Source organism: Monodelphis domestica, chromosome 1 (assembly GCF_027887165.1).
Source record: "Monodelphis domestica isolate mMonDom1 chromosome 1, mMonDom1.pri, whole genome shotgun sequence".
Lineage (NCBI taxonomy): Eukaryota > Metazoa > Chordata > Mammalia > Didelphimorphia > Didelphidae > Monodelphis > Monodelphis domestica.
The window spans coordinates 265,775,904-265,798,996 of NC_077227.1; the positions used below are offsets into that span (position 1 = coordinate 265,775,904).

General features: G+C 32.8%; 1 protein-coding gene across 1 annotated transcript in view; it reads right to left on the reverse strand.

Moving 5' to 3' along the window:
- Positions 1-7,718: 7,718 nt before the first annotated feature.
- The window catches only part of EXOC5 (exocyst complex component 5), a 77,405-nt gene continuing 62,030 nt past the window's right edge, over positions 7,719-23,093 (reverse strand). Inside the window, exons 10-18 of the mRNA XM_056810799.1 lie at positions 22,564-22,646; positions 21,531-21,740; positions 19,932-20,079; positions 17,798-17,906; positions 17,033-17,153; positions 14,055-14,141; positions 10,754-10,862; positions 10,344-10,559; positions 7,719-9,630 (exon numbers count right to left, since the gene is read on the reverse strand). Of these exons, the coding sequence (XP_056666777.1) occupies positions 9,442-9,630; positions 10,344-10,559; positions 10,754-10,862; positions 14,055-14,141; positions 17,033-17,153; positions 17,798-17,906; positions 19,932-20,079; positions 21,531-21,740; positions 22,564-22,646 (1,272 nt within the window). The 3' untranslated portion in view covers positions 7,719-9,441. The remainder of the gene's footprint in view (positions 9,631-10,343; positions 10,560-10,753; positions 10,863-14,054; positions 14,142-17,032; positions 17,154-17,797; positions 17,907-19,931; positions 20,080-21,530; positions 21,741-22,563; positions 22,647-23,093) is intronic.

Sequence of the window (23,093 nt, forward strand, 5' to 3'; positions counted from 1 at the left end):
CTCTCTCCTCTCTCTCTCTCTCTCTCTCTCTCTCTCTCTCTCTCTCTCTCTCTCTCTCTCTCTCTCTCATCAGTTCTCCCCTCACCCAGCCCCATCTGGTGACTGTTTGACTGTAATGCAGAGAGAGCTCCAAAGGATTCTCAGAGTTCTATATATGAAGATGTCTTTCACCTGGTCAGAAACCCGCATTATACTTATCCCCAGACCTAGTGATGACTTAGAACAAATTGAGGAAACCACATGTATATATCCATAATAATTAAAATTGTTTAAGTGCTTAATAAATGCTAATTAGCTAACTGGATTTTTTTTTTTTTAGTTTGTTCCAGTTTTATATGATTTTGACCAAGTCTCTTTAGTCCAGTGGGCCTTGGTTAGTTTCCTGATCTGTGAAATGAGAGGACTGGACTAGGATGATCTGTCAAGTACCTTGAAACTCTAAAATTCTGCTATTCCATTAACTTCTGGTAAGAGTGCTTTATAAATAATGTTAGGGAGACCTTTTTGAGTTACCAGTGGTGTTGAGAAATAGAATTGGACTTAAGAGGAAAAACTTTAATTATGATCAGACTTCCTAATCTGTCTTAATGGTTAATAATCCATAAAAGACAGAGGCACAAGTATCCAACTTGACCTTCCAAATTCCCCCAGAAATGCATGTTTGAGAATCTTTTTTTTTCTATAAAAATTGGAGCTCCTTAAGGAAGGTAGCTTCTACTATAATTCTGTTTCATAGCAGGAAAAAAAAATATTCATTAAGAATTTATCATGGGGTTAGTTGGATGTTTCAGTAGATAGCCAGGAGGTCCTGGATTCAAATCTTATTTCAGACACTTCCTAGCTGTTACCCTGGATAAGTCACTTAACCTCAATTACCACTCTTCTGCTTTGGGACATATACTTTGTATCAATTCTAGGGTAGAAGGTAAGGTTTTTTTTTTTTTAATTATGTACAAAATATCATATTAAGTGTTGGGCTACAAACAGAAAAGTTAGACAGTCTTTGCTGTCAAAGATCTCACATTCTAATGGAGAAAGCAACACATTATAAGGTATTTCGGCTCCAAATCATACAGAAAAATGGCTTTTAGAGTTCAGGGTCAAAGGAGATGGTAATATATCTTAGCACAGTGCCTGGTGTATTTGTTTTCAGTGAGGCTGACTCTTCATGACCTTATTTAGGGTTTTCTTTGGAAAGATGATGGGGTGGTATGCCATTTTCTTCTCCAGCTCATTTTAGAGATTAGGAAACTGAGGCAAACAGGGGCAAGTGACTTACCCAAGGTCACATAGCTATTAAATGTCCAAGACCAGACTTGAACTCACAAAGATGAGACTCGCTGACTCCAGACAAACTCTCCCCATGTGTCACCTAGCTATCTTAGCACAATGCCTTCCATATGGTAAGCATCTAATAAATGCTTATTGATTATTAATTCTTTCCACTGGTACAATCATATCTATTTCTGATGTTAAACCACCTGACTATGGACTTTGGGGCTAAGAACTTTCTTTTATGAGTCTTTAGCTACTCCACTGGGTTCATATATTGTCCATGGGTTCTCAGAGGTGAAGTCTGTGGGATGGGCTCTCTAATAGACAACTATCATTTGAAGATGAGTCCAAGGTCATCAGGTGATTTCTTTTTCCAATCACATCTATTAAGGAGGAAGCAATCTCTGTTGGATGTGGGGGATACCAAAACAGAAAAAAAAATAATAGATATCACAGTCACTAAAGAGGAAGAGAGTACTTTGCGTTCTCTCTATAATAGCATGGAAGAAACCTTCTGAAAACTGAAATTCAATTCTAGATGAATTGAAGGTGTGGAGGAAATAGGCATGTATGCCACAACATGTCACCCTTACTGGCCACTGTTGTTGGCAGTGACATTCCTCATGTCCTGATTGGGAGGATAGATTTCTTGGAGAATCACATATTTTTTGTTTTTTTGGTCTGACAGTACAATTCCCTAAGAAAAGTGGAAAGAGGGAGTCTCTATGAAAGATTGTGTTTTTGGAAGGGGCCTTTTTATCAGCTGCAAATCACTCACTTTCCTCACTCCAAAGGCAGCCACCACAATCATAGCAAAACTGCATCTGATGTGGGGTGGGGCATTAGTTCTCAGGTGATTAGGGGTTTTCAAGTGGCCTCAGATGTCACTTTCTTTTCTTGTGCTCATCTACTGGCATTGCTATGAGCTCTTCAAATATAGTTATTGTGCTTTCCACCAAGGTGCTTACTTATATTCCACATCAAAAAATGCCAGAAAGCTGAAGCTGGAGAGGATTTTCAAGACAGTCTAGTCCAACCTCTTCATTTACGGATGAGGAAAATGGGTCTCAGAGATGAAGTGACTTCTCCAAAATCACTAAAGTAGAAATAAGTAAGTCTAAATTGACATAGGATGATGCTAAGCCAAATAATGATAATGCCCAATAGACCTTAACACAAGCAGAATGTAAATATTAAATCAATGAATGAATAACTGGCATATATGTGTGCTTTAAAGTCTGTAAAAAGCAATTTACATGATCTCATTTGAACCTCAGCACTGTGAGATAAATATTATAGCTGATGTAGGTGAAACTGAGTTTCAGAAAAGTAAATGACTTGCCCATGGTCATACAGTTAGTATGAAAAGCAGGATTTGAACCAAGATTTTTCCTGATTTCCTCCAACTCTATCTTCTAAGTTGTATCACAAGTAATTTTTTTTTCACAAGCAATTTTTCAAATGAATTTTAGAGATAAGAGCATATGTGTAAAAGTAGGAAGGTAGAGCAGGAAAAGGGAAACTTTCATATAAATGGAAATAACTATTCAATCATATAATGGCATTTATATGTTACTTTGATGTTTATGAGATGTTTTTTGCTAACTTCTCCTTAGATCCTCAATAACATTATGAAGGAAGTTCTACTGGAATTATCATTCCTATTTTACAGAAAAGGAAACTGGGGCTCTGGGATCCAACTCCAAGTCATGCAACTAGCACCAGAGGCAGTATTTGGATCTAGAGCTTCCCAAGCTTCTAGGTGAGCACTCTTTCCCACAATGCCACACAGCATCTTAAAACACATATCATCTGAGAAAGAATGCTATTCACATTGAGAGAAAGAACTATGGGAGTAGAAATGCAAATGAAAAATGTATGACATCACTTGTATATGGGTATATGATTTGGGGTTTCATTGCTCTATGGTAAAAATGAATAATATGGAAATAGGTATCAAATAATAACATTTGTACAACCCAATAGAATTGCTTGTTGGTTCTAGGAGTGGGCAGGGAAAGAAAATGAATCATGTCAACTTGGAAAGATTTTTTAAAATAAAAAATATTTTAAATGAAAAAAAAACATATCCTCAGGGAAAAGGTTTTTGGAGCTATGCTTACTTATTTTTACTGTGATATTTATTTGGAAAAATCTTCTCCAAACCACTGAATTCATTGGAGTCAAGAACATTGTCCAGTTATTTTTCTTGGCATATAGGTGATGTATATGCATGGGTAGATGTCTACAAACTAAGAGTTTGCATTGAATGTTTTGGGTACCAAGAGGAGGTGGCACACCATGAATCTAAACAGCATTATTATTAGTTGATGATAATGATGATGATTTTTGCTTGGCATAAAAGCAAATACATTTAAATTTCCTCTGAGGGTAATGATGTGTCTGAGTAAAGAATGCTGTGCTTCAAGACATTTTTAATTTAAAAGAAATTTCATAAAAGTCCTAAGTTAAAACAGAAAATGTTATTATAAAAACACAGTAGACATTTAGTGTTTGCTGAATACAAATAAATTCTCCCCCTGGTGGCACAAACTGGATATGCCTCAGAATTTACAATAATGGAGTTTCAAAACTGTTAATCACCCCATCGTCATTATTTTACTTGATTTCGGTACTTTGTTCATCACACCCTATATGGAATTTATCTTATCTAAATCTAAATGCCATGTAATTCATGCAAAGAGTAGACACCCAAGAGGTAACTTGTTTTTTATCTCTCCAGGTCAGAAACTATTAAAACAATTGCTTCTGATGGTCCACTTATTTTTCAGTGACTTAACAGCAACAACAAAAAATGGATTATTCCCAACAAATGATGGGCTAATAATCCATAGGTGCATCTTGCAACTGCCTCCCTGATGTGAATTATTGGGCATTTCCCCTCTCCCTCAAACCCCCAATACTCCATTCAGTTGGCTGGTCATGAAGTCCATCATTGGAGATTTCATTCCTTTGTGTAAAAGTAAGTTGGTTTTGAAGAGTCCCCAATTAAAATGCAAACAGCCCTGGAAGAAATAAGACACTAACCTTTTTACAGCTAGTAACAGTTTGGTCATGATATTAATCAGGTTAGCTCACCAAATATTTGAGAGCTGGGTCTTTTGTTAACAGAATGGTCAAGGGAGTTAGAGGTGGAGGGTAGAATAACAAGCAGCAAGGGGGCAGTATGAGAGGACTTGTAGAGAGGACAGAATACTGAGGGAGGTAGAGACACTGGGGTAAGGGAGCACTACATAGCAGGACAAAAGGAGGGATTCCCCCCCCCCCCCCACTTAACTCCTATCCCACTTGTTGCAATTATTGATAATTCTATTTTCTAGTAACTGTCAGGTCATTTTGAAGGTAAAATTATTTTTGCTCTGAAACTTTTGAATTAAAACTAGCTCAATTGAGTACTGTCTATAATATAAACAGATATATAAATATTACTATCTTAGCTGGAATGAAATGACAATTTAATACATGTTACACAGTACATATTAATATAGGAAAACGCATTATAATCAGTGTAATGTTGACCAAGTACTAATCCATTCCACCTGCTCAAATATTAGTGCAAATAATTATATATTTGTAATGCATCATTGCTGCCTCGTTCAGCCTTCTGAATAAGTGCTTTTCTTCTGAAGTTGTTTGCTAGTTTATGTTATATATTCACACTTGAATTGACTTTGGATAAAGTAAACTATACAACTTTAGAGATTCACTCCACAAAGACCTACCACATAATTTTAAGTAACAATGTAGCAAAAAAAAAAGGTGATTATCATAAAAGCTGATGCCCTCAGACAGCAAGGGTAAAGAACTATATGGAGAAAAAAAAAGTATTTTGCATGAATTGTCAGCAACACACACACACACACACACACACACACACACACACAAAATGGGCTTGTGAATTCTTTGATTCTGTCCCCAAAATCTGATTCTCCCAGCTTGTTATGAATGAAAAAGAAACAAAAATTAAACTAATAACAGATTCCAAAGGGCCTAAATTTTTTTTGTTCACACATAGCTTCACATTCTCCAAACAGGTTTTTGTCTCAGATTTGTTACAGGCCTAGCCACCTGCACAAAGCTTTCATTTATAGACTGCTTTATAGCCTCCAAAGTGCTTTCTTTACAACCACCATATGCGATGAGTAGTGAATGTAGTTTAGATCTCATTTTACAAGCTAAGGAGTGTTTCACAAAATAGAAGTAGAGAAGTCAGGCATATGACCCAGGGCAAGTCACTTGACACCCATTGCCTATCCCTTATTACTGCTCTTCTGCCTTGGAACCAATACAGAGAAGGTAAGGGTTTAAAAAAAAAAGAATTTTAAAACAAAAGATAGCAATATAAATATGTTTAAAATAAATGTAATATCAATGGAACAAAAGAAAAGATATATGGAATGTATCCAGAGTTGGTTCAGGAAACTAAAGAGGATATGAAGTCATTCATTACAAAGACTAGTTAGAAGAACTGAGGTTATTCAAATCTGAGAAAAGGAAGATTTGGAAGGTGAAGTGTGAATGATTATTAGCATCACATACTTGAAAGTCAATCATTTGGAAGAGGGATTAGACCTATTATTTAGCCAAAAAGAAAACTAAAACCAGTAAGTGAAAGCTAACAAGGGGGTCAACTTTAATTTCACATAAGGAAAAAAATAGCAACTTGTTATTTTGGTTCAAATGTGGGATGAGTTGCCTTGGTATGATCAACCTGGTAATCTTCAAGTACATGCTGGAAACTACTTTTTTCAGAGACAGTATAAGATATTCATGCTTCAGAGAGAAGATAGACTTCTGGCTTAGTTTACATTTACTTAAATAAAGACTATCTTTTCTTCCAAGGTACATATCAGACCAGCCCTTCTAAGGTAGAGCAAGGTTCAAATGAAAGCAGGTAAGTTTTTATATTTCACTTATTTTTGTATTGCATTCTGGACAGAAATCAGTAGCATTTGGAAGATATATTTTCTCAAAGTACATGGTAAGTCAATAGCAATATAAACAATGGGCAGTCAAAAAAGATCAAAAGGGTGCCAAATACAAGCTCTTAGAGGTCAAAGGATTAGAAACTAGAACTCTGCTTTAATACTCTTATGATTTATTTCTGAATACTGCCTTATAAGTATAACATTGTATATTGAGAGGTTTTTCAGTACCTCAAGGTTGGATTGAGACTCACATTCTACTAAATTCCACTTTAGGTATTATACGTGTGAATGCTACACTTTTGATTACAAAGCCACGAAATGAGGGAGATATTTCTACTTTCAGATTTCTAATGAAAATATTTGTGTATATAATGGAGGGACAACTTAGAGGAGAGGGAAAAGAAAATGGAACAGGTTGAAAAAAAAAAGGGCAAATTTGTTAACCATCCAACAGTTCTCTTACTTTTTCTATCTTTAATTTGTCAGAGAAGGCAGCATGAGCTCAAAATATTCTACTTTATTATGAAAAAAGACCTGATGGTTCCATCTTCAGAGATCTTTAAGGAGAGACATATCCTTTTATTCTAAAAAGGTACGATCACTTTTCTAAAATCAGTGGATGAGTCACGATCATTTGAGGCCTCCTCCAATTAGTGTGTTGTCTGATTAACCTTCTTTAAACTTGTGTTGTTCTCCACTTTTGATACTGTTTCACTTCAAATAATATTTCAGAAAATATATGACTTAGATTCTCATTTTTAAGCTTTTAATAATTTACTTAAATATGCAGTTAATTTAATGCTTTTAAGATTATATAATATATAGTATATATATATATAGTATATATATATATATAGTATACAGCTAAACCTTACTAAAAATTTGTTCAGTTTTTAAGTTCAAATGAGTGTTTTTAGTTTAAAATTTTACTACTCAAACATATGAATTATTTTAAAATTAAATGTATATATTCTTTCTTAACCTTTATTTGGAGAGTAATGTGATTGCTGTGAAAGATGAGAAAAATTGTCTTAAGTTTTAATTAGATAATGAAGATTATATGTTTGGATAATATAGATGAATTTATTTTTCTTCTTTAAAAAAATATTCAGAAGGTGAATTTCCAAAATTAGGAAGATGTTTAGAACCTGTCTTTCAAATAAAAGTTAGTGAGAAAAATTTAAGCTATGAAATCTAAAGGAAAAAGTATTTAAAATTTTTCTTTAGTAAATCATTTACTGAATGGAATTTTAAAATATTTGAAAGAATGGAGAAATTTTAAAAAAACAAATTAGGCAATTTATTTATTGAGCATATATGCTTACAAGTCTAAATTTTAAGTACTGTGGGTTTGTCTGTCACTATCTTTAAATGGATAACAAAAAATATTGCACAAAACTCAAACATGGAAAATATAGCTAACAATATTTAAATAAGTATACATTTTATATCTTTAACTCAAACATACAAAATAATTTTGAAGCACATCTATGATTTGAAGTCTTAAAATGACATCTAATGTTTTATTTAATAATTGAGGTGTTTACAAATTGACACAGTATACAAAGATTTTTAAATGGCCATTAAAACCAATGTTTTGAAGTTGTTGGATTTAAGTAACAGAAGTATCCTTTGAATTCATATCAAAGCATTCTAAAATGGCAATAGTACACAAATGTGCCTTTGTCTAGTACCCAAAACTTGCTGTGGCTCTGTCTTCACCAAGAAACTGAAGAACTATACAAAGCTTCCAACTTCCCAAAATGCTTTCACAAAATCTGACATACTTTATACTTCCTTTGCTTACCTTGTTAATACTGTGATAAGAACAAAAATGAAGAAGATTTAGTCAATAGTGACTCACGTTGTATGCATGTCTAGGGTTTAGAAATTTCAAAAATTTGGGTAAGGATAACTGAATTTTAAGAAATAACAGATTTTTCAGAAGATATTTCTGAAAATAGGAAAAGCTTGTGGGTTTGTTTTTTAAGGATATTGACGTAATTTGAATATTTAAGATATTCTACTCCTTAAGGACTAGGAACAGAATACAGAGATTGAAATAGGCCAATATAGAAGGTCTTCTCACTGCTCAATTAAGAAGAGCATTTGTTCAGATATATTCTAAATTTCCACTTGGTGCCAAAGCTATCCTAAGTATTTTAATCTACTATTACTATGTTAGGTTGTCTCAATCATTTACCTACAATAGGAATCCATTTCAGAAATACCTTGAGGAAGGCATAAATTGTGGGGACTAGAACAGTAGTCTTGTTAATGAATTTGTCTAAAAGATTAGTTGGCTGGCTGAATATCAACCTCCAATTCAATTTCAAAGGGAGGACAGACTTTCTGAATATTCATTAATTTTTTAAAGACAGAAATTTTTAAAACAGCACTACTTCTAAGAATGAACATTTTCACGTCTGTTTAAATTATATCTCATCATTTCATTTCCCTTATAATTTTAAAATAAAAACATAGTCCTTTCTACAAAGATATCCCCCACCTTATACCTTAAAATAACAAAATCTAAAAATGGGGTGTCTACTTATATTTCTTGATAGGGCATATTAAAGATTTATGTACCAAATAAGATACTGTAAACCTTGAGTTAAGCCAAAAGCAAATATAGGCCCCTCACTAATATCTATATGAAAACAGCTTCATCAATTTAGTTTATCTATCACAGCTTTCTTAGTGTTACTGTCATATCTCAGAAAAGTTGAAGAAATGATGCAAAGTAGGATAACATGTTAGATTATGGAAATTTATTTATGCACACCTAAAAGAATTTGATTAATGATTGGTTATAGTGAAGAAATAAATAACTGATGAACAAATGTGTTTCAGCTGTCAGCCATCACCTGTACTAAACATCATAGTTAAAGTCTCCAAATGGAATCCAATAAAGAACAAAGAGGAACACTGGTAACATCTTTCTTGCCTTCCCATATAAACAAACACCTTCCATGGGTGAAAATAGTGACAAGTAATTTATAATACAAGAGTTGGCTGAACTCATTAGAGAAAAAAATTGCAAAATGCTACTATCAGTCTCCATTTACCCCAATAAAATTTTGAGTTTAAATATGGCTGCTTTATTGTTCTGAATAGTCATTTTCCTGTAAAAATGTAGTTATAAGGAATCCTCTGTGTGCTTTCTAAAAATCAAGGCTTAGGCAAAGTACATCAAGTTTCTCTTTCAAACTCAACCTCAGCTGAAGTGCCGAGCCAAGCGGGCAGACCGATAGTCAGCCCGGAGCTGCACAAAGGAGTGAAGGATGTTCTTGTCCAGATTAGCAAGTTGTTCTCCTGAGCAAACCTGCTTTAAGTTATCTGGAGCCACCACCAGAAGGTTGCAAAGAGCATGAAGGGTATCAAAAAGTTGTAATACCAGTGGGATCTGAATTGAGAGAGAAGAAAAAAATTATTTATTAATTAAATAAAAATTATAGAATGATCACTAGTTCAATGAAAAAGCTGAGAATGAGTTCAATGGGAACTATTTTCAATTATTTAGCCTTCATAAGAAAAGTGTCTATCAGGATTTTGTCTCTGGCAAATTAAAATATTTAAAAGCAACTCAGACTTACATAGAGATTTCTGATTATATTTTAATTCTTTGAAAAAAAGAGCTAATATCAAGTGTAATCAGAAATATTTTATTGACTAGAACTAGGTCTGATTAAAAGAGCCCTTTCATTGACTAAAGTTAAATATGAATTTAAAAAATTTAGTTGAAAATTTCACATGAATTATTTTTAAATGTACTGTAAAGAAATTAAGATGGTGATGTAATAAAGAAAAAAACACTAATTAATTTATGGATTTTTTTGATGCATAATACATATTGCATGCCCATTATGCATAAGAGCATGGGTATATATAGCTGAAAAAAGGCAAGGCCTCAATGAAATTGAGCAGCCAAGCAAAATATTGAGAAAATGTGAATCAAAATATTTTACTAATAGTTTACTTCTTTAAAGTCATTATACCATTCATCTAAGAAAGACACAAATAAGCACTATAGTGATCAGAGAAAAAATAGGCTAATAATAATTTTGTGGGATTGACACATTTTGGAACTTGTTTACAAGGTTTAGTAGCTGTGCTTACCTTGAAGTCTTTGGCACATTTCCTATATTCAGCCACATCACAAATTGCTAACATGCCACCCATACAACTGTAGGAATATTGTTGAAGATGTTCATAAATAAGTCGATGAAAACGTACTCCAAATTCCATCAAAACTGTGTCCACATTCTTCCCATCCATAGAATTCCTAATCTTTTCCACTTGCTTCCTTACATAACCACAGACTTTAACACATGCCTGAAAAAATTTGGTACATTTATAATGCAGAAATGTCTATGAGACCAATGAAAAAAAATTTATCCTCTAATTTCAAAGATAAAAGAAAATTTTATAGCATAATATGCAATATTTAAAAAAAAACATGGTATCTTTCAAAAGTATCTTCGAAACACCTATAAGTCACTAATGGAACTATAGGTAACATCACTCACATTAGTATATTGAATCAGAACATTATTTTCATCTTCTGGTTTAAAGTCAGTCTTTTTTTGTTCTGCAGTCAAGATATGCTTCATCTGTCCAACCATACAATTCAGAGTCCTTCAAAGAAGAAACAATATATTTGGGTTTTTAAATATTCAAGTTCCTTACATTAAAACTATTGTTCATTTGAATTGGATAATTCTACAATGTTAAATTACTTGTTTTATTATTTGCTTGTTTTAGAACAGAGATGAAATCATTTTTTGCACAATTTGACAACTGTCATATAATTAAGAAAATCACTGAAGAAGTATGCTGAACACTTCTAAATAAGAAAAGTTCACTTCCACTCCTTCAAAGTTTGAACTTTCCTGCTCTTATTCATTTATCCTATAGACACAATGAAAATCTTTTAATTTCAATCTTTGCAGAAAAAAGCATTATAAAATATCTACTTTTCTATCTTAGTAAGTATAGTTCAGTAGCTGTACAAAAATTGCATTTCCATTTTATTTCCTTGATTTACTCCTCACCTCTTGGTGAACTGATAAAGTAAATTCAATTATTGAGGATTCTGTTGATCAAAATTTGATGCTAACAATAAAAAATGAAAAGTTTTTAAGAAAAAAATGCATGGATGCCAGCACAGATCAGAGGAAAGAGTAAATAAAACATGGATCTAGTTATGGCTTTGCCTTTATCAAGTGACTTTGGTTAAATAAAGGAACCTTTACTTCAGTTTACTTCAGTGGGCTTCAGTTTCCTTATTTGTAAAATGAAGTTGACTTAACTAAACTCTAACTTCTAAATGTATGTAAATCTATATACCCAAATATTCAAAGGGGATGGGACAAGAAGAAGGTACTGATAGAGAAAATAAAGTTGTACAGGCAATTAAAATGATAAAGTAAACAAATTTTCCAAAGTAAAGAGTCTTGCAAATAAATACTATAAATCAGAATGAAGCATAATAAAGCCATGTTATTTTTTTGAAGAGAAAAGAGAATTTACCTGGGAGATATAAGGAAAAATAAGGCACAAGAGGAAATCTGGCTGAGTAGCATAAAGAGTTTTAATTGATACAGTTAATATCAATTGTATAATTTTCATATAATGCAAGACTTAAATTTTTTTGGGAAAAGTTTCAGGAAAAGAAGCTTGTTAACTCTTTGAATCAAGAAAGTGAACTGTTTGAAGAAAGTGCCACAAAGAAACCTACACTGTATGAATGTAAATTCTTATGCCAAAGGGGACTGCCCCCTACTTGGCTTTTTGTCAATATACCTAGCAAATATTGGTTTTGCTCTCTCTCTTTTATTTCCCTTTTATCTCCAACTATTTCAATTTCCTCTTAGAAAATGCAATATTGTATGTACCTTTAGCTAGAAGATCTTTAGAGGTATAAGCTGGTTAGGTTAAATGATTCATTGGAGAGACCAGTCTCCCAAAGAATCACAGGAGAGATTGCAAAGAGTGAATCAAACTCCCTTTGTCTATCAATCAGCAACTTTTAAGTTAATCAATCAAAAACTTAAGTACCCCTACCTTATCAGTCACTAAATATGAGAATTCACAAGTCACTTGCTAGAGTGGGCAACAACTCCAGAGGTCACTCCCCCCTACCCCCACTCCCCAGGGAGTCCTAGGCAAATTGAAAGACTAGGATTGGTTCCTGTAAAGTGGGGGACAGGAAGTGACATGGAAAAAGGACTATAAAAAATCCTGAACTTCCTATCCAAGGGACTTCTCCTTGAGGCTTCTCCTTTGGAGTTCCTCTTTGGAGTCTCTGCTCTTTGGATCTTCTCCTTTGGACTTCTTTTTTGGAGGACAGATCCTTGGGGCTTTTGGACTCTTTGGGCCTTTTGACTGGAGTTTTCGGGTTTGAGACTTTGACTTTCGGCTTTGGAGATTCTTGGAGTCAGGGACTTTCTTGTTGGGTCCATTGCTGCCTCGGTGAGCTTAGCTTACAAGGGTTTTTCTGCATTGGGACCTTGCCTGGATCCTGCCTGGCTTGCTGGTGAGTGACTAGGATTCCCATGTGAAGGTTAGAACTATGTTTGGAAGCGAGCTTCATTTCACTGAATTAACATTTAGGGTAGGCTAGGCAGTTTCCTTACCTCTTTCCCTTCCACATTTCCCTCATTTTACTAATATTCCAATTAAACAAAATTGCTAAAAGCTGCTTATAGTTTCCCAGACTCAAGGGTTAATAATCGGTGACTACATTTTATAATTCTCTTACTTGTCAAAATCCCAATTTAACCATTATATAATCAACAGTGACAGGCTGCAATCATAAAGCATGATGACCAAAATAAGTGATATTCTCTATTTGGTTCTGAGAGGCACATTTTAGGAGAGGCATGGATTAAAAGACACAGATCCTGTATATGATGTAGTTTCAAATTATTTCATCAACCTGACCATCACTTGAAGTTGATCTAATTAGCAGGCAGACTGCATCTTTGACTTTGGTTTTAAATGTAAAGAGCACCAAAAGGGAAAATTTTAAAACATGCATGTGTAAAATAGCATACAAACAGCCAAAACTATTAAGCGGTTAGAGAATAATGCCTTTGGAGAAAGCCTATAAAGAAGCAGGATAACTTAGGAGATGGAGGAAGACAGTTGGGAAATGGCTTAATGACATTTCATATGGATATAAAAATTGTTACATAAAAGATATTTACTGTCTGACCTCTTCTTAGTCTGAAGAGGAAAGGACATCAGTTGTTTGTTATTAATAGGGCTTTGAGGATAACTTAAAACTGAAATAGTTTCCCTTAGGTTTGTTATAGTCCAATGTAAAAACAGTAGGTTCAATGAAATAACTTATAAAGGTTTTTCTAAGCCAAACGTCTTTCAAACTAATTCAATCTATTTGTCCTTAACATATTTTACTTCTTTTCTTTGATATGTTATGTGGAATAAAAGAGACTACAAATATGAAATTAATTTTTTTGTTCTCTCTTCTCACTCCCTTCTCAATCACCATATACAAAGAATGTTTTTTAAGCATTTTACTTATGTGTTCAAATACATGTAAAAAATACTGCAAATGTGGATTGAAAGTTAAATCATCTTTTAAAAAATATTGAAGATTAAGACTTTTTTATTTGTTTGTTTTTGAAAGGAAGAGAAGGATGCCCTTAGAAAGAACTAGGAAGTAAATGATCAAAAAGCTTTTAACTGCAACTGTATTAGGAATGAATTCTCAATAATTTCCAAGAATTAAAAATAAATACTGATATATTATGAAAATAACAACAAACTACAATTAAAGAGTAAAAAATTGTCAATACAACTTGCCTATCAATACCAGTATCCAGCTTCATCTCCATTTGTTCAATTATATCTTTTTTCTTCTGAAGGCATTCAGATAACTTAGGAGAAGAGCTATTAAATATTTAAGGAAAAAAATACAATGTTATTATTTATTTTAAAAATATAAAATCTTGGTTTTAAAAAATAATCAAGTCTTAAGTATGAAGAAATAAGAAAATGTAATGAATATTCTTTCCCATTCACCAAATTAAACCATTTGCTGATTATGACTGTGTAGGGCTTTATATAACTCATTTGCATGAAAAATTATGTAATTTTCAAGAAAATATCATTTAAGTGACCTTCAAAGTTGAAACTATAATCAATCAAAGGAATGGATTACGGCATGGCAGGCATAAAATAAGCAAACTGAAACACTACAAACAAGGAACCAGGCAAGAGAATTTATATAGTATCAACAGAGAAATGTATAAGAGGGAAAACAATTTGCAATGCTACAATAATATCCACACAATGTCAAGAAGGCTTCTAGGACACTACTTGGATTACATGGGATAGATTTAAGGGAGAGTTTCATGGAATCAAGAGGCACACTTGGGTTATGATCTCTATCACTGGAGAGAACAAAAATTTATATTGACCTATATAAAAGATTTAATATTTATTATCAAAGTATTTTCAAATTACCAGAATGATTTAGTTTCATTCCAAAGAGAATTCTTGAAACAAAAAACTGTGCTATATTATTCAAAAATCAGAGGAAACAAAGAAGTTTTAAATAAGACTAAGAGATTGATAGTATAATATTGCTAGTTTAAGGTTAAGAAACTAGATTACAAAGAGCTGGCAGTCCTATTCCCTTTTGAGGCACCTATATATCTGTTACATTTCATCAAAATCTTATGGGAGTGTGTGTGTGTGTGTGGGGGGGGGGGTGTATTTAACCCAATGGTTTAAACAATTCTCATCACAAAGAGAAAGGTTCTAAAGAGATTTAATCACTAGGAGTCATTTTCCAAAATGTGATCCTGAAACTATCAGTGGTATAGTCTTTGTGATGTTAACTGAGCTATTCTCTCATGGTATACTATTTCTCAAAAAAAATCTATACTTTGATATCTAAATACATGATGCTTTGATAAAATATAATTGAAAAATCAATCTCCTTTTTAGAGTAAAATAAAAATTAATAATACCCCTTATCCCACATCTTTGCTGCATTAATAGAAAAATGTGGAGGATGCTGGATATTTTGTAGTCCCAGAATGATCTGAAACATTTAAGTGTGTTATAAATATTGTACTTGCAATCTATTTATTAGATAAATCATGTACTCTAATAGTACAGAGAAGGATTGGTTCATTTACTAGCGTAGTTATGAAGGAGAGCATCATAATAAGGTGGCATCTGGGCTAGGAATTAAAGGATGAGTAGGATTTCAATAAATCTAGAAGCTGGAATAGATGAACACCCATGAACCATCGGGTTTTTTCCAATCCAAGGTCCTGTGATTTATGAAAAAGCAGAGTTTTTTTTCTCTTCCTTCCCAATCAATTCCTCCCCCTTGGGAGGTAGGGAATTCCAAGTATAAAGAATTATATAAAGGATAACAGTACAGTATTCATATAGATTATAGAGTATAAGAGGCACAGCAACATGAAAGAAAGTTGTCAAGGTAGATTGGAACAAGAAAATATAGGGTTCTGAAAGCTGGTTTGAACTTTTATTTATTAAAGTAAACATTTCTGAGCAGTGGAATGATGCAAAGTTTTGCAATGGAAAAATTAAACTAGTTAAGGGAGGGAGGATGGTGGTTAGGTCATTATTACTATAATCCAGTTTATAGGCTCTTAAAGAATCACCTTCTGGGTAGAGTATTTCATGATTCCCCTCAACTAACTATGTCCTTGTAATCTTTATATTTTGCACATACTTAAAAGATTGTTGCCTTCCCCATCAGAAATGAAGGAGGAGAGGTGAAAGTAGGGAATGCATTTCAAGCATGGAAGAGGGGATAATCAAAAGACATTTAGGATGATAGCTCAAGGGAATGGTAGAATCCAGTGAAGATTTCTTAAGAAAGGGGAGATTAGATAAAGAAGAGATGTTCAAAGAGTAATTTACTAGAGGAGATGGAACAAAGAAAACATACAAAGGAATTGATCTTGATGAAAAGAAGAGCTATGGCAGTATCAAGATCTGCAGGACATGAGCAAAGAATAGGGAATGATATTAAAAAACATTTAAGGTGAAGAGACAGGGAGAAGCAGAATCAAAGTGAATGGCTTCAATCCTCAGCTAAGAGAATGGCAAAAAGGAGAAGTGTGGAAAACATAAGAAGTTTGAAATAGCTCCAATGAAAAACAATAAGGAATCAAGTAGGGAAGAATCAAAGGATTCTTTTGCTGCTATGAGGGCCACAGTCAAGATGGTTAACATAAATTATGAACCCACTCAAAAAGGTTTTGTTACTTCTTCCAGCTCCATTCAGGAGCAGGTGAGTAGGAGTGAAGTAATCTAAGATTTAGGCCTGGTAACTGTCGAACAGCAATAATAAAAAGGATAATTCAAGAGTACAGAATAGTGTCTAGTTGAAATGGTTAACTACAGAATATAAATAGAAAGTCTCCTAAGTCTTAGCAAATTTTAAGGTTTAGTAGTTTAAAACTTTACTAAGACTTCTAAATAATAAGTGGCTGCGACTGTGAATCTGGGTAACAGGAAGGATAGTAGTATTCTAGATGGAAATAATAAAATTAGGAAAAAAAGTTGGTTTTAGCGAAAATAAATTCTGTTTTAGATATGTTGAGTTTGAAATTCCATCAGGTCATTCCATTGGAAGTCCTTTAAGAAGAAAAGAATCTGACAATATGGGATAGTAGTTTAGCTGTGAGGCTATGGTTGGCCATAAAGATCTATGCTTATAGCATCAAGTGCAAAAATAATTCAACCCTTAGAAGCAGATGATCTCTAATATGAATTTTATAAAAGATTTGACTGACCTTATCAGTGGCATAAGGTGATCATTAAACTGCTTGTCAAAAAGGTGAAAAATAGTGTTGGCCTGTTGCACAACATCCAAAAAGTAGAGATTTGCATTTTTAGAATCTGAAGAAGGAATTCCTAAGATGCAAATGAATGTATATTAAAATCAACTATTAGGAGAAATTCATATCTTGTACCATTATAAATGTATCTAGTCAGTTTGTTAATCTTAACTATGTAAAATGCCTATTATTAAGTACAAATTTGCAAATCTTCCCTTTTAAGATAACAGAGAAAATAAACATAATATTAAATTAAAAACAGTATAAAAATTAAGATATTTAATCACTAAAATTAAGGTATTTAATCATTTAATAAAACATTTCTTTTTTTTTTTTAAACCCTTACCTTCCATCTTAGAATCAATACCATGGTAAGGGATAGGCAATGAGGGTCAAATGATTTGCCCAGGGTCACACAGCTAGGAAATGTCTGAGGCCAGATTTGAACCCAGGACCTCCCCTTGCTGTGCCTGGCTCTCAATCCATTGAGCCATCCAGCTGCCCTCTTGATATGACATTTCAAATTAAATTTTCACTATTGATTTTTAGAGATAAGCAGTTTTAATGATTTTACATAAAATATGTTTCTGCATTAATGATTTCACTTCTTAAAAATATATGCTACAAAGTAAAAAAATATATTAGCTATATAAAAATGTCTATATTGCTAATGCTTTTATTGACCTCTGTGCATACATTAAGAGAAGCTATTATACTTACCAGCAAGTCCTGTTTCCAAGGCATAATCAATATGCTCAATACATAAAAATTCCACAAGAACAGTAAAAATTCTAAAGGCATTCCTTGGCAAATCAGATGGGTCAGAAAGCTTTTAAAAACAAAAACAATTTCCATATCAGTTTAAAAAGAAACTAAATCATTTACTATTTATTGGCTATATAAGGCATTATGGGACTTAAAAATAATAAAACATAGTCTCTACCTTTGTGGAATTTATTCTAGTCAAGGAGAATAAGATATAGCATAAGGAAACATAATACAAAGTGTAACAATCACATACAATTATAAAATTATTTAGCAACTGAAACAGGAAAAAGAAAATACACACATATTTCACACACAAAAATAGAAAAAAGTAAAAATAAACATATACAAACAACGGAAAGTAATTGCATAACAAAATGAAAATAAGTTTCCAAAAGAGAAATAATGATTTCCACCATAATACACATGCTGTCTTGGTGGTATTCTAAATCTGTCTTATCCTAGAGTGAGTGGTTAAAACTCTCCTAACTTGGACGAGGCCATCCTCAGAAAGGACAAAAGATATAACTAGCAACACTACTTTTAACTGCTTGTCTACTTACTACCAAATCAGAAAAAGTAACTATGAGTGCCACAGAACAAATGTGATTCTAGCCATAACTACTTAAGGACATGATAAGGATCTCAGACAGTTAAAATATTTATCATTCATGAATTTCTCTTTCTCCTTTTTTAAACCTATTTGTTTTCAACCTATACAAACATATAGAATGACAGATTTCCCATTATTACTATGTTACCTATTATGCTTATTTGGTCTGTAAGTCTCAAAGAGAGATATGAGCCTGTGATCCCAACCCTCCCCTTCCCAGTATTTGGGGATTTGGTGAAAAGGGTTATATTTAGCCTAAGATTTTATAAATTATTAGTCTTTGTCTCTCCAGAATATAAATTCCAATCCAAAATGAGTTACTGATGACTTAAATATTAATCAGCAAGTATTTATCAAGCACCTACTATATGCAAAGCATTGTTAAGCAGCAAAAAATACAAGTACCAAAGAAATAATCCCTACTCATAAGCTTACATTTTACGGAGGAGAAAAGAAGTGCATATAGACATATAAAGTGAATAGGTACTAATATATCCAAAGTACTTTATCATAGTATCTGAGAAGGAATATACACTAGTGGTGTCAGGTAAATCATAGAAAGGCTTCCTAACAAAGATGGTGCCTAAGTTTCATATGAAGGGAAAAGAGAAACTCTGTGAAACAGATATGAGGAAGGACTTCACTATAGACAGAATGGACAGCCAATACAAAGGCCTGTAGGTGAGACATGGGAGGTTATGTGTGAAGAAAAGAGAGAAGGTCAATATCAAAAAGTATCAAAATACTACATTATTACATGTCTTTAATTCTGACCAAAATTAAAACTTAATCTTCTTTATAACAAAAGTAATTTTTGTATACTTTACTCACATCTTTATTTCATATTAAATTCAACATTTATTAAGTTTTTATTGTCAAAAACATTAAGCAAGCTGTTGAGGAAAGATAATTTTTTAAAAATTATATTCATAATTTAATTTAAAATTATATGAAATGTCCTATACTGCAAACACCTAAAGCATTTAGCATTAATTTTATTTTCTAAGACAATGTTATAATTTATCTGTGGGATTAAGGAAAACATTTTTTCTGTACTTGAGAGCAAAAATATTTATGTGAGCTACTGTATAAAGAGACATATATACTGCTAGTGATTTTATATAGTTGTGAATCAAGTAACACTGTAATTTCCAAAGGAAAATGATAGGAAATGGCGAGACATAGAATGGGCATCAGTAGGTTATAGGATATGCCAAATGATTTGGGCCTAAGAAATAGCTTAAATATATTGAAGTTATGTAATTGGAAAACAATGGAAAAATAACAAATGAGACAGCCCCAGAGCTGCAATGGTATCCGTGGTATGTTAAGAGACCTAGACTTTTTTAGTATATTGACTAGATGTTACACTGAAGATTTATAAAAGGGCCCTAAAAGAGCAAGTACCCACACTGAAGAGCCAAAAGGATCCACTGAAATATAATATATATAAAATTCATAAGCAATCATTCTTACCCTATGACATCTTTCAAAGGCTTGTTTGGTTTCCTGCAGAAGATTAACCACTACTTCTTGGGAGAGGAAGGTTTCACCATGTGTGTCAATACTGGGCCCAAGTGGTAAGTTGGTCCGTAGTCTAATTCTCTCTTTCAGATCTTGAATACTAGAATACCATATAAAACAAAAATATTTCCATTAGGCACAAATTTTAAATTTTAAATTATAATAAACATGCTATTCAATATAAGCATGACAGTATGAAAAGCCCTGTAGAGAAGTCCTGGATTTTAGTTCTGATTCTGCCACTAAGTGGCTATATGTTCAGAGACAAATCACTCATTCTTTCTAGGTTCCAGTTTCTGTATCTGTAATTTAAAAGTTGTCTTATGGCACCTTCCCATAAAATTCTGGTAATATAACTATAATGTCTCAATTACTAAGCATCTTTGGAGAAAGTTATTCCACCTAAGTACATTTCAGATAACAGTGTTTTAAGTTCTCAAATTTATTTTGATTATTTAGACCTTTCTTAAAAAAAGTGCTAAAAGTCCTTTCTTGTGTACTTAACTAATCACAATTCTTTGATTATGATTGTAATGCAAGCCTTCAGTGGCTAGTGAGAAAGAAAAAGCTGTTTAAATAGCACATTTATGTAGAAGCTGAGCAAAAATGTATAAATAAAATATATATCTTTAGTAACAACTAGTTTGCATATTCAAAAGTCATTTTTGAATTTTTCCCCCCTGAATTTCAGACATGTTTCAGGTAGATTAAACTGCCAGATACGTGAGGCATCTCTGTAATACTGAAGTTTATACATAACAATTTTTCCTATAAAGTAATAATCTAACAGTTACTGGAGGACTGTAATATCTGCCATATTGTTTACAGAGCAATTTTATACCCCAAAGCCTTCATAAATTTTATTAACATAAAGACCACACTTGGCATAAAAAATTGCTCAAAGCTAGTTCAATCAAACATGTTCATTATGCATTTACTATGTATACAGTCCTCCCCCAATCATTCCTGCTCTGATGCTTCCTTGTGACCTACAGAAGTGGCTGGAAATTTGAAAGTCATGTAGGTCAGTAGAAACTATGGCAGGTAAGGTTTTTGGTAATAAGTCTAGCAAGGTACTATGCATCTATTGTTTTAGGATTAGCCTAGCTAGTTTTAAAAAACCTCATTACCAGAAGATTCATTTAACAGGCAATGCCTATCTAGATATAGAGTTATTACATTTTCAAGAGGTTTTATTTACCTAGTAATTTATCCCAGTCTATATTACCAAAAGAATTCTATAACACATTTTCAATGAATCAATATTATCCAAACATGTTTTTGCTTGCATAGAAGTTGAGAGGCAATAGAATGGAATAGAGATCTACTCAAAATCAGAAAGACCCAGGCCCATCTCCTGCCTCAGACACTTACTGGCTTACCCTTCCATTGTCCTGGGCAATTATTTAATACCATAAGTTGCAAAGAGATGGTGCCAATTTGCACTGATAGAAGAACTCTGTCAGCAGAAGTTCTCTATGCTAATAAACTTATATAGAGCCTCAGTGCCCCCCCAAAAAGTATATGCATAAAATTCATTTGGGGACTTACCCTCCAGTGCCAATGGATCTCTTTTGATGGTTTTTTGAATCATAATAGCGTTGTAGGATCATAGCACTTCTGCTTTTCAAATAACCAATCTCCACCTCAATATAATTCTCCAAATAGGAAATGAAAATGCATTTGATAAGCTTAGACAAGAAAGTCTGTTTATCAGTACCTAAGTTAAACTCCATCAACTTGCTGGAAAGATTGGTAGTTCTTTTCATAGAGGGAGGAAGGAAAAAAAAATTAATGTATGTTTTGGATATAGTAGGAATATCTCTATCTCTACAAGTGAATGCTGAATTTTTCAGACCACTTCTTAACGTTTAATGGGGTCGATTATGTAGTATCCAATCAGAAGTTCTAAAGGGTTGCACTTGAGGAAGGATGGACTTTTTTCCTTGTTGGTCTTTCCCTTGCCTGATTTCTCAGCATTCCTCTAATTGCCTGCAGCCTAACTTTCTACTACTACAATCATTCCTATCTGAATTCCTATCTGAATTATGTCATGAATAGGCTATTTAGAAATTGTGGCAATAGTGAATATATTTTGATCAGAGTTACTTTTAGACAACTGTTTTCTATAAGGGAATTATCATAAGGAATACAGTTCAGAACAAAGCTTCATTCATCATAAGGTTAGCAATGCTACTGATAATAAAAGAGGACACTATGATATTTAGACCTGAGACCAAAACTGTTCATCATAAATATGACTCTTATTCAACTTCAAACATTCTAATCCAAGATATACTTTTCAAATAAAGACATACATCAAATTATTTTTTTAAAGGCTTAAAGCACCTTCCATTTAAAATTAAGGAAAAAAAGATCTCATTTTATGGGAATGTCATGACACCAGGATACCTTCCTACAAGGACTTTTAATGCTTCTCTCAATCACTTTAAAAAAATAGTAATTAACATTGCTATTCCCTGATTTAACCTGCTACTTAAATCCATGTTTCAATGTATTGCTCGCCCATGACAATACCCAAAATTCCATTATATTTAAATAAGCACACTAATTATATAAATACCTTGTGTAAAGATCATAGAGATTTTTAAGATACTGTTCTGCATCAGACTTCCTACATTCTTCTAACTGGTCTTTCACAAAACTCTAGAAGAAAAATTATATAAAAAGAAGCTTATATGTAAAATATACATCAAATAAAGAAATTTCTTTTTTTGTAACTTCATTTAAAATTTTTTTTCTCATACATAAAACAGTTAACATTCACTCCCTCAGCCCTTGAGAAAGCAAACAATTTGCTGTCAATTATATATGCTCAGTCACGCAAAACATATTTCCATATTAGCCATTAATTTCTCTTCAGAAATTACTGATGAATTAAATTTTCTTCCTTACTCAAAAATACAAAAACAGTTTAGGAAACTGATTATACAAAATAAGAAGCAAAAATCATCTTGAATTTTTTTCAAAATTATAATATTTTAATTTTGTTAAAACCCTCACATTTGCTGTATATGAAGATTTTGTTAACACTAAGAAATTTAGCAGTATACTTTTTATTTTTAAAAAATCTACACTGCTTCATAAAATATA